Source organism: Panthera pardus, unplaced genomic scaffold, assembly GCF_024362965.1.
Source record: "Panthera pardus isolate Hobbes unplaced genomic scaffold, ASM2436296v1 HiC_scaffold_26, whole genome shotgun sequence".
In the NCBI taxonomy this organism is placed as follows: Eukaryota; Metazoa; Chordata; class Mammalia; order Carnivora; family Felidae; genus Panthera; species Panthera pardus.
Genome location: NW_026526832.1, coordinates 17,806,111 through 17,819,226, shown reverse-complemented (window position 1 = coordinate 17,819,226; position 13,116 = coordinate 17,806,111). Strand labels below are relative to the sequence as shown.

At 37.5% G+C, this 13,116-nt stretch overlaps 1 protein-coding gene across 4 annotated transcripts in view; it reads left to right on the top strand.

The window, feature by feature from the left end:
• CLIP4 (CAP-Gly domain containing linker protein family member 4) overlaps positions 1-13,116 on the top strand; it is an 81,474-nt gene that overhangs the window by 41,122 nt on the left and 27,236 nt on the right. For all 4 annotated transcript variants that reach the window (XM_019448459.2, XM_019448466.2, XM_019448450.2 and 1 more), the window contains 2 exons: positions 2,235-2,370; positions 9,432-9,569. In XM_019448459.2, coding sequence (XP_019304004.2) covers positions 2,235-2,370; positions 9,432-9,569 — 274 coding nt within the window. The remainder of the gene's footprint in view (positions 1-2,234; positions 2,371-9,431; positions 9,570-13,116) is intronic.

Sequence of the window (13,116 nt, the reverse complement as noted above, 5' to 3'; positions counted from 1 at the left end):
AAGTGCTGTAGCTTTATAGTAAGTCTTGCAATCATTTGTTGTTAGGCCTTCAGTTTTGTTTTGTTTTTAGTTTTTTTGTCTTTCCATGTACATTGTAGAATCAGCTTATGGATTTAAAATCATACAGAAAGTCCTGCTGGGATTTTGAATAGAGTTGTGTTGACATAGATCAGTTGAGGAGAACGAATGTCTTAAAGATACTGAGTCTTTCAAACACAAGCACAGTATATCTCTATTTAATAGGTTTATTTCATCAGTTTTGTAGTTTTAAGCATTTAGATACTGCATATACCTTGTTAGATTTATACCTAATACCTTGTTAGATTTATACCTAAATTTTTCATGATCTTTGGTGCTATTGTAAATGGTGGTGTTTTGGAAATTTCTTATAGAAATACAGTTGATTTTTGTATATGGACCATATATCCTGTAACCTTGCTCAATTTATGAATTCTCTTGACCTTGTTTGTGGATTCTTTGGGATATCCCGTGGAAACAATCATGTTATCTGTGAATAGAGACAGTTTTCTTTCTTTCCAATCTGTATGCCTTTCATTTGTTTTTCTTGCCTAGTTTCATTGCCAAGGACCTCCAGTATAACGATGAGTAGAAGTAGTAAGAACTGATCAATTGTTCTGCTCCCCATCTGGAGGAGGAAGCACTCAGCATTAAGCACTCAGCATTAAGTATCATAATTGTTAGCGGTAGATTTTATGAGTATCTTTTACTAAGTTGTGGAAGTTCCCATTTAATCCTGGTTTGCTGAAAGTTTTTTAAAAAAATTATTATTATCATGAAAGGATGTTGAAATTTGCCAAAGGCTTTTTCTGCATTTGTTGAGAGAATAAGTTTCTTCTATTTAGAAGTTTGTGGGTATGATGAATTATATTTATTAATTCTCAAATGTTGACCTAACCTTGCTTATGATAAACCTTACTTGGTCATGACACTGGATTTGATTTTCCATATATTGCTGGATTCTATATATTGCTGGATTTGATTTGCTCTTGTTTTGTTGAGGATCCTTGTGTCTGCTTTTGGTATCAAGGGTAATGCTGGGAATGAGTTGAGAATTAGTCCTTCCACTTTTATATTCTATCTAGGTTTGTGTAGAATTGATTATTTTTTCCTTAAATTCTTGGGTAGAATTCACCAGTGAGTCCATCAGGTTCTGCAGGGTTTTTTGTTTTGTTTTGTTTTTGTGGAAGGTTTTAAAATATAAATTCAATTCAGGTGTGAGCTTTGACAGTTTGCATCTTTTAAGGAATTGGAGCATTTTATCTTATCTCATTCATTAAATTTACAGGTATAGGGTTGTTCATAGTATTTTCTTACTATTATTTTTTAATGTTTATTTATTTTTGAGAGAGAGAGAGAGTGTGCACACCAGTGGGGGAGGGACAGAGGGAGAGGAGAACAGAGGATCCAAAGCAGACTCTGTGCTGACAGCAGAGTCTGATGTGGCATTCCAACCCATGAACCCCGGGAGATCATGACCTGAGCTGAAGTCGGCTGCTTGACTGAGCCACCCAGGCGCCCCCTTTCTTACTATTCTTTAAATGACTGAGGGAGTGTAACAGTGTCCTGCTTTCATTCATGATGTTTGCAGTTTGTGTCCTCTCTTATTTTTCTCTTGGTCTCTAGCTAGAAGTTTATTAATCTTATTTATCCTTACAGATAACCGGCTTTTGGTTTCATTGATATTCTTTATTATTTTTCTGTTCTTAATTTCTTATCTTTATTGTTTCTTTCCTTTGGCTTGCTTTGTGTCTTCACTTTCTAGTTTTTTAAAATGGAAGTTTAGATCATTGATTTGAGGCCTTTTCTAACACCAGTGTTTAATGCTATGGGTTTCCCTCTAAGCACTGCTTTTGTTGCATCCCACAAATTTTCATGTATCGTGTTATCATTTTCACTCAATTCAAAGTGTTTTTAAATTCCCTTGTGATTTTCTCTTTCACCATGGGCTATTTGGGAGTATATTGTTTAATTTCCAAATATTTGGAGATTTTCCAAGATCGGGTGTTGGGTGCATACAGATTTAGGATTCTTGTGTCTTTTTGTGACTTGACTGTTATAATTATATAATATTTCCTTTTGTCCCTGGTAATATTACTGTTCTGAAGTCTGCTTTGAGAGAATAGTTTTTAAAAACTTCTATAAAGTTTGCAAGAGTAGCACATTTAGAGTTACTAGTAATCCTCAAAATGTATTCTGATTTATGTTTTCTTTAGGTTGGAACATTAAGATTTTGTGGAACAACTGAATTTGCAAGTGGGCAGTGGGCTGGCATTGAGTTGGATGAACCAGAAGGAAAAAACAATGGAAGTGTTGGGAAAATCCAGTACTTTAAATGTGCCCCCAAATATGGTAAGGGAGATATGGTCTAACTTAATGAGAATTAGTTTAAGATAATCAGATTTACTCTTTTATGGTTTTTTTTTAAATTTTTTTTTTAACGTTTATTTATTTTTGAGACAGAGAGAGACAGAGCATGAACGGGGGAGGGGCAGAGAGAGAGGGAGACACAGAATCGGAAGCAGGCTCCAGGCTCTGAGCCATCAGCCCAGAGCCCGACCTGGGGCTCGAATTCACGGACTGCGAGATCGTGACCTGAGCTGAAGTCGGACGCTTAACCGACTGCGCCACCCAGGCGCCCCTCTTTTATGGTTTTTAAATAAAACTTTCCTATGTAGTAAATGAAGGGGCTGGCCTGTTCTTGCTATGAGCAGTACATTGATTGGGAGATGGTGTCTTACCAGGAGTACACCCGGCTCTCTGCACCTCCGTCGGTCCTGCCCAGGGTACTCTCAAGGCTGAGGAAGGGACTTCGTTATCAAGGAAGTGCAGAGCTCTGGAGGTGGAAAAGCTTGAAAACTTCAAATAGCAATCGAAGCCAACTTTATAACTGTACTGCTGAGACAGGATGATTCTTTCTCTTTCTGACAGATGTTTGTTTAAATTCATATTCTCTCTCTCTCTCTCTGTCACACACACACACACACACACACACACACACACACGCGCACCCCTTGACATATTGAATTGAATTTGTCACTTACTATTTTGTGAATATTTTTCCTTGCCATGAAATATTCTTCTAGAACATTAATTTCCTTGGTTGTTCTATTTCATATCAGCTCCACAAGGAGGCACTATGATTTAATGCTGAAGTCCTTGCTTAGAGTCTGACTGCTTGGGTACGAATCAGCTTCCCTACCTACCAGCTGTGTGACCTTAAACTCTTTTTGTGCCTCAGTTTGTCTTCAGTAAATGGGGCTAACAATACCTCAGGAGTTTGTATGATAAATATATAAAGCACCTTGAATAGTGCTTGATTCCCTCTTAGTTCTCAACAAATGGTAGCTATTTGCTAACTGTTATGCATTTATCAAAGTTACTAGTTTCCTTTTGTCATACACTTAAAATGGAGCATCATTTTTTGGTGGATTATTAATTTTTTTTCTTTATAAAAATGTTTTTTTTGTATAAAATTTGAAAAGTATAAAAAAGGTTAAAAGAAGAAGATAAAATCACTGATATATTTCCATTTAATCCTTTTCATGAAATTTGGATTATATAGTTGCATGTATTTTACATTTTTACTTGACATGCTATTATAATTAAAAAGAATTTTTTTTAATCTTTATTTTTGAGAGAGGGACAGAGTGTGAGCGGGGGCGGAGCTGAGGGGAGGGAGATACAGAATCAGAAGAAGGCTCCAGGGCCTGAGCTGTCAGCACAGAGCCCAATGCAGGGCCCAAACTCACGAACCATGAGATCATGACTTGAGCCGACGTCAGACGCTTAACCGACTAAGCCACCCAGGCGCCCCAAAATGCTATTATAATTTACCCAAATCATTAAATATTGTTAGAAAATGTGATTTTTTTAATGGCTCCATTTTCTTTAATTTTTCCAATATGATGGCTGAAAGTTTCTATGTTTGAATTCATATTTCTTCGATTGTGGTGAAAATGTTTTATTGTGATACATACACACACACACACAGTGTCATCCTGGCAATTGCCCAGAAATACTTGTTCGTATTACTTGCTTACTAAATGATTGAGACTGAGATATTAGTGGGTTTTTAAAAACTTTAGAAACACAAATACATACTTAAGATATTAAATTCTCACAGTTATTACAGATGTTTTGCCCAGTTTTTCATTTGCCTTTGAACTTCATTTGCAGTGTTTTGGCACAAAGTTTTATGTAGTTAAAAGACTTTTTCTTTATAACTTCTTACATTGCTTTTATGCTTAGATACTTCTTCCTAATCCAAGGATTAATTTAAAATTATATATTTTATTCTTTTGAGTGTTTTAATTTTTTACGCTGAGTTATTTAATCCATTTGGAATGTATTTGGTTAGTTGGGTGGAGTTAAGAATTTAATTTTGATTTTCCTCTGTTAGCTAATTTTGGTAACTGTCAAACAGACTGAAGGCAAGAGCAAAACTGCTAGCAACCTACAGGGCAGATGTCAGTCAGGTTCATGGGAAATGCTTAGATTGTAACAGAATGCATGTTGCCCCCAGATCTCATCATCCCAAGGAGAGGCATGTTTGATGAGGACAAAGCTGGATACCCCAAGGACCTGCTTCTGTCCCTTTTACATGCTTAAAGGGGAGTTTTGGGCAGGGCAAGGATCATGTGTTGGATTTAAAAATAGGAGTTACCCTAAGCAGAAGCCGAAGAATTTGTCTCTTCTCAGCAACAGTTATTATTATTTTTTCTCCCCTCTCTCTAACTCTTATCAGTTTTCCTCTGGCTTGTGCTTCCTTCATTATAAATTAAGTTCTTATAAGTGCTATCATCGGTTTCAGGATTTTTTGTTCAACTGATCTGTTCATTCTAACATATATTAGATTTTTTATTTTTATTTTATTTATTAAAAAGCCTTTTAAAAATATTTATTTTTGAGAGAGAGAGAAAGAGAGAGAGCGAGCGAGCACAAGCAGGGAAAGGGCAGAGACAGACGGAGACACAGAATCTGGAGCAGGCTCCAGTCTCTGAGCTGTCAGCACAGAGTGTGACACGGGGCTTAAACTCACGAGCCATGAGATCATGACCTGAGCTGAAGTCAGATGCTTAACTGATTGAGCCACCCAGGTGCCCCTAGATTTTTTAAATTGTAGAAATTTTATAATAATTTTTGAGACCTTTTTTTAGGTCGCAATTTAGGTTCAAAACAAAATTGAGACGAAGGTGCTGAATTTTCCTGTGTATCCCCTGTTCCCATGCATGTGTGGCCACCCCCCATTACCAACATCCCTTCATCAGAGGCTACGTTTCTTAAAATAGATGAACCTGCACCGACTTTTCATCATCACTCAAAGCCCATAGTTTCCAGTGGGGTTCACTGCTTGTGTGGTACATTCTGTGGGTTTGGACAAATGTTTAGTGACATGTCTCTATCATTACAGTATCATACAGAGTGTTTTCACCTTCCTAAAAATCCTCTGTGCTCCGCCTGTTCATCCCTTCCCCCCCTCAACACCTGGTAACCACTGATCTTTTTACTGTCTTCTTAGTTTTGTCTTTTCCAGAATGTCATATCATTGGGATTATACAGTATGAACGTGGCATCTTCAGAGTGGCTTCTTTCACTGAGTAACTTGCATTTAAGTTTCCTCCATGTCTTTTTATGGCTTCCTAGTTTATGCCTTTTTAGCACTGAATAATATTCCATTGTCTGGATATATTGCAATTTATTTACCCATTCATCTACTAAAGGATATCTTGTTTGCTTCTAAGTTTTGGCAATTATGAAAATTTTATAATAAATTTTAATACTTAGCAAAACTGGGGTGCCTGGGTGGCTCAGTTGGTTAATCACTGACTCTTGTTTTCAGTTCAGGTCAGATCTCATGGTTTGTGAGGTTGAGTCCCACATTGGGCTCTGCACTGACAGCGTGGAGCCTGCTTGGGATTCTCTGTCTCCCTCTCTCTCAGCTTCTCTCTCTCTCTCTCTCTCTCTCTCTCTCTCTCAAAAATAAATAAATAAACATTAAAAAAATACTTGGTAATACCATTTTTATGTATTTTAATAATTTTAATAATTACCAAAGTGAATACATGTACCTAGTTCAGTAAGTCAAATTGTATCATAAAGTTTATTAAAAACATTAGTTAAATCCTTCCCTGGCTTGCCCTTCCCTGACCCTGAGTCCTGCTCTTTAGAGGCAGGAACTATTTCAACTTCTTCAGTTGTATCTTCTGATATTAGTATTTATATTTATAAATAAGATATTTATATGAATCTCTCCTGATTTTTCCAATTTTATTCCTTCCTTCCTTCCTTCCTTCCTTCCTTCCTTCCTTCCTTCCTTAAGATTTTATTTTTATATAATCTCCATGTGTAATGTGAGGCATGAACTCACAACCCCAAGAACAAGAGTTGCATGCTCTACTGACTAGGCCAGACAGGCGCCCTTGATTTTTCCCATTTTAGACATTTATTGTCTTTATACTCTGAGGAAAGAGTCAGTTTTTTTCTTTATTATTCTAAGTCAGTTTTTTTTCTCAGTTTACTTATTTGTTTTGGTAGAGCACATCCTCCAGTAGCTTTTTGACAAAAGTTGTGTGGGAGATACATTTTTGAAACCTTCCATCCTAAAAATATGTTTATTCCTACTCTCACACTTTATATGATTGTTTGACGGGATAAGAAATGTCAGGTTGGAACTCATATTCTCTCAGTATTTAGAAAATTATACTCTATTGTCTGATGGAGTTTGGCAAACTTTTTCTGTAAAAGGCCCGAGTAAATATTTTAGGCTTTGAGGGCCACCCAGTGTCTTGTTTGCAGTATTCAGCTGCCCTGTTGTAGTGAAGAAGCAGCCGTGAACACATGGGCGTGGGTGTGTTCAAACAGAACTTTACAAAAATAGGTGGCAGGTGGGATGTGGCTCCCGCGCCATTGGCTCGTCAGCTATTATCTTGAGCTTCCAGTGTTGCTGTGGGGAAGTTTCAAAATCTTTCTTCTGTTTTTGACTCCCCCCCCCCCCCCCTTTGGAAGCTTCTTTGGAAGCTTTTGGTATTTTTCTCCTTTTTATCATTTCTTTTTTCTTTAGAGTTTGTATCATTTTTATTCCTTGCTAATATTTCAGTGGAGTTTTGGCAGGAGTTGTGGTAAAACAAAACGGGCCATGTTGATCTAGAAACCTATTACTCTTCTGTTTAAAAATAATTCTTCCTAAAAAAAATAATTCTTCCTAAAAAAAATAATTCTTCCTACGTGTTCAGTTTAGTTAAGTTTTACAGTTATATGTTGAGATTTTGGAAAAAGTCCCACCAGTATTTTGATTAGCGTGAGTTACTGAATAGATACATCAGCCCATATTCTGTATGCATTGTGGGCTTTGGTTGCAGCCAGTCATGGCTTTAAATTTATTTTGGTTCTCCCAAATGATTTATTCAATTGAGAAAACTGGAAGAATGAGAACTATATAGGTGAGGTATTATATGCTATAAAAATCTATTAAAGCAACGGAATTAAATATTTTTTTAAAAGTATTATGTGAAATAATATGATGTGGAAATTTTCTACTAAGACCTTGGATGAAAAACCATATAACTTTTCTCAGATTGAGAAAAAACCATCCATTAAGCAACATTATTATGGTATTAATGACAAATTTAAAAGATAACTCATAGTCTGAGTGCTCTCATAAGTATGTTTCATTTTTAGTTTTTTACAGTCTTTCTTATATCCACACATAACATTTTTTTTCAGATAAAACCATAGCATAATCAAACATGTAACTTCATTTTTATTTACTTGATTCAATTTTCATACTTTTCTGTATTTCTTTACAATTTGTATTATTTCACTTCTTGATGGTGATGTAATAGTTCATTGCCAAATAATCGTTTTCTCCCACGTATGAATAGAGTTGCAATGATGACACATTTAGATACAGTCTTTTCCTCACATTTGGATTTTTTTTTGTGATTAATTTCCAAAAGTGTAATTGGATCATAGCAGTAAACTAGAAATTGTTTTGGCTTCACAAATCTATCGATATTTTTCCTTATATGAATGTAACTTTTGTAACCTTTGTGATCATCTTTAAGTATAAATATTTCTTTATAATTAATGCCACAAAGAGGATTAGGTCAGAATTTTTGTCTTCCATTAATATTGTACAAATTTACATTTCTGGAGTATAAAATAATTTCTGTCTTCCAACCCTTGGCAATTGGATGTAGTTATCACACTGTAGTGTGTGTGTGTGTGTGTGTGTGTGTGTGTGTGTGTATTTGGCAAGGAAAAGAGCTTAGAGAAAAGAATAGAAATTCAAGGAAAATATGCCAGGTGGGAGACAGAAGAGAGAACATTGTGGAGAAGTCAGAAGAGAGGAAAATCAGGAGAAAGTAATATAGAATCCCAAGGAGGAAAGCATTTCATGATTAGCGGAAAAGGCATATAGTTAGCACTTTTTGGTTATTAACAAAGCACTCACTTTTGGTAGTCTTGAGCATTTCTACAGACTCATTTTTAAAAAAAGTTATTTTTAATGTACATCTTACATTTTGGTCACAGTATGTCTTTATTAGATTGTAAACACCCGATGGAAGAGTGTGATACACATATTATGACTTTTTTTTTTATTTAAAATGTCTTAGCCAGATAATCTTTGTATTTGTAGTCTATACACTATCTCTAATGTCTATGCATACTTATTTATACTGGATATTTCACTTCCTGGGTAAACTCCTCTTTTTTAAATGGAATTTTATACTCTGAGCCGCTGCAGATCTGCAGGCCCTCCCTCTGTCCCCACATGCCGCCCCTCCCAAGCACGCACTGTGCTGTTTATGATTGTCAGGAGCTGAGGGCTATGCCTTTTGGGAAGATTATATTTTGTACTGGAGAGTATTTTTTATATCCCTACTATGTGTAAGGCACTGAAATTAGGTACAGTGGGGAAATGTAGAAATGAATAATGTTTGAATTTCATCTTCCAAAGGTGTACAGTCTGGTAGAGAAATAGAACAAGGGCATAAAAAGCTGTCATGGGGGGAAAATATGTCCTAAAGGAGACACAAAGTGACACAGATGAATAGTTTGTATGCTCTGAAGTGCACTATTATTTGCCAGTAGCCTAGTCAGAAATCGTTATGATGGAATGATGGACAAGTCTTACCTTCACTCATTTCTGTTTTCCCTGAATTTCACTTAATACCTGATCATGCATCTTTTATGTGATTTTTAAATTACTGTGTATGTTGTTCATCTTGACAACTAGATTGTAAGCTCTCTGAGGGTAAGTGTGTTTTTCCTGTCTCTCCCTACAGGATTCCTGGTAGGCACTAAAAAAGAACTTAAACATTTATATTATCAAATGGTTGTACTTGCCCCTTTATTGGAAATGCTCTTAATTGTTTAGCACTAACTCAAGCTCTACGTTCCTCCCTTAGGTATATTTGCACCTCTTTCAAAGATAAGTAAAGCAAAAGATCGAAGGAAGAATATAGTACACACCTCTGCAAAAGCTGTGCCTCTTATCAGGTCCCAGAAAATTGATGTAGCTCATGTAACGTCCAAAGTAAATACTGGTAGGTCAAGCCAGAAAGTTAAATCTTTTATTCAGCATATTTCTTTCTTTTGTGGAATGCCTTATATTTAGCTTGCTTCACCCTTTTTTGTTAGATAACTGTGGAACCTGAATTTAATAAAACCCACATCTCACGTGGTTTTAAACATCAGTCATGGTTTATGATTTCGATTCCTGACAAGAATACTATACATTTGTTCCTTTCTTTCCTACCACCCGCAAACCTTCATCACTGGCTAATGTAACCTCCAAGCTAGATTTTATACCTCCAGTAGATCCTTATAAACACAACTAGCTTTATGTTTCTCACCTATTCAAGAATTTTAGTGCCTTCTCTTTTAATCAGAAAATATTCTGACTCTGAGTCCTTCCTGTATTCGATGGGATCTCTGGCTGCCTCCATAGGCGAACTGTGGTTTCATGTCTCACTGTCTTGGGCGTACGTTGTCCTCCCTCTTCCCTCCATACTTTGACTCATGCTGTTTCTCTGGGTGAAGTAATTTGACTCATGCCTTTTGAGGTCCTGGATGTGCTTTACCTCTTTATTCAGATGCTGTTTCTCCAAGAAAACTTCACTGATGACCCAGATCACTTTGGTGTCTCCATTCTCTCTAATTCTGTGTACACTTGTATCCATACCACACAATTCTTTGTTATCTTGGGTCTTTTCCTCCAATTGCTTTATTTGTGCAGATCTTTTATTCTTTCAGCAAAATTTTAAACTTTAAATGGGCTATGAGAGTGTTTTGTACTTTCGTATTCACTGTAGTAGTACATAGCACAAAATAGACCCTTGGTAAGTACTTGCTAACTTATCAGTGGCTGAAGCAGAAAGGCTTTCTACTGTGATTAAGGGATTTTGCCCAAGAATTTGGTTGGCCTTTCTACTCTCTTCCATTGAGCTATTTAAATATCTCTGTGTCAGTAGTGGACTTCATAACTAGTAAAAACATAAATCTTGATATCTAGTAAAGGAAAGCTTCCTACCTTATTCTTGAACAGTGTCTTGCCTATTTGGATCCTTGTAAGTCATACTTCCGTATAAATTTTAGAGTAAGCTATTAAGTTTCTTTTAAAAAATATCTGCTGAAGTTTTATTGGTTTTGCATTTTAAACCATAAGTCAGTTTGGGAAGAATTGACATCTTTACAATATTCAGTCTTTTAATTATAAGCTTGGGATATTGCTTTATTTAATTGGGTCCTTTAAAAATATCTCAGGAAGGTTTTATAATTTTCTCTATAGCTATCTTGTCCCAGTTTTGTTAGGTCTGTTCCTGGGTACTTCATACTTTTTGATGCACTTGTAAATGGTATCCTTTAAACCTGAAACCCAGAAGTTCACAGCCATTATGGAAAGAAAGCCCAAAGAGAAGCCCTGGGGGTCCCCTACTAGACAGAAAATGGAGGAAATCCCTTTTTTAAAAAAGATAGATTTTTTTTATATTCCTTTGGTTCTTTCCCTCCCCAGTCCCTAGGCAGTCCTTCATGGTGCAGTAGCAGCCGTGGGTGGCCGGGTACCAGAAACCCCAAGGGAGGAAGACCCTTCTCTCTCACCAGAGAAACTGTGGTTCCAGGAATAGGGATGGAATCTCTCCAATAGTTTGTCTTCTTTTTACTCACTGCTTGTCCCCAGAGGCAGAGTCAGTCCCCAGAGACTGTATGACAGAGCAAGGGAACTAAAGCCTAGGCACCCTGCCCTGATACCAGGAAGGGGTGCCTCCAGGAGCAGGAAAGTGTCAGGGAGACTGTGGAGAGGAGGGAGTTCAAGAAAGTGGTCTCAAAATGTTGGGTGTGAACTCCTGGGCTTACTCTCAACTTGTACACGTGTGGATCTGACCACGGGCTTTGGTCTCCAGGGTAGACCACTGCCCAGGTCCCAGACACTACTGGATGGCACAACCTATGAGAAGGATCCCAAAAGGCCTTGGAAACTGAACTGGCATTGGAAGCACAGCGTCCAGAAGGTGGGAGGGATGTCCAGCCTGAACCTAACTGGGTTGAGTCCTTGCTAAAACAAAATGGTAAACATTCTGCATAGGATTTAAACAAGATCCAGAGTCCCACAACATAATATATTTAAAATGTACAGGATACAATCCAAAATTGCTCAAAATACGAAAAACCAGGAAAATCTCAACATCTGTCAAGGAAAAAGATAATCAAAGGTTGCCAACCCTGACATGACACAGACATGACACAGATAAAGGCTTTAAATAATATATTATAACCATCCTCTATGAATTAAGGTTAATTCTTGAAACAAGTGGAAAGAAAGTTCAGAGGAATGAAGATGTAAAAAAGAACCAAACGATGTGTGAGCATGGGCACATGAGCACACACTAATGAGTGTGGTTAAAACTGGGGTGCCCCAGGATTCATGGATTGTATCAATGTTGGTATCCTGGTTGTGATATCATAGTTATATAAACAGCTACATTTGGGGAAATTGGGCAAAGTATGCAAGAGATCTCCCTGTATTACTCATACAACTACATGCGAATCTCCAGAGATCTCAATTAAAAAATTCAGATAACAGGGGCACCTGCGTGGCTCAGTTGGTTAAGTGTCCAACTTTGGCTTAGGTCATGATCTCACGGTTTATGAGTTCAAGCCCTGTGTCGGGCTCTGTGCTGACAGAGCAGAGCCTGGAGCCTGCTTCAGATTCTGTGTCTCCCTCTCTCTGCCCCTCCCCGGCGTGCTCGCTCAAGAAATAAACATTAAAACTAATTCAAATAAGAAAGAACCAAATGGATATTTTAAAACTGAAAAATAAGAAATGAACTCCCTGTGGGGTGCTTGCACGAAGTCTCTGTTACCCACCCCTCTGTTCAGTACCTGCTGTTGTCCTTCTGGTCCTCGTTCTACCTGTTGTAGTAACTCCTCTCTGGTCTGTGCTTCCTGTCTCTGCCCATCCAGTTTCCTTCTAAGTTTTGCTGCCAGGGTGACATTGTTCCCCCATCTGTTCATGCCAGCCCTCTTTCACGCAAAGTCCATCAGAGGCTCATTCCTTCCACAAGAGGACTGATTCCTTATCTGGCACCGTTGCCCCCTGAGATTTCACTCTGACCTATCTATCCGGTCTTACTTCTTCCATATCCCAAAGTGTTCTTTATTCCAGCCAAGCTACTTCTCCTCCCTGACCCTGTCTTTTAAGATTTTTTTTTTTGTCCATCTAGAATGCCTACCTTCAGTTCTTTCTGACCATACCTCCACTGTGCTCTGGAAGAAGTCTTACCTGTCCTTCAAGACCTATCTCAGAATGTCATCTTCTCAAGACATTAATTTATCTTTGTAGCCATGATTATTGTCTCCCTTTTCTATGTTAGCGCTTATCAATACATGCCCTCATATTTTAGTTATTTAGTTACCCATGCTCCCTATCTGTCCTCCATACTGGATTGAAAAGATTCTTTCAGGCTGAGACCAGGTCTTGCTCATGTTTGTGATGCTCAGAGTATAGTTCTTCACTCCAGTGCTTCCTAAGTGAGAAGAACTGAAATGGATGCTTAATGGAATTTAGAACTGGGTGCGGTCCATTAGGTTTCC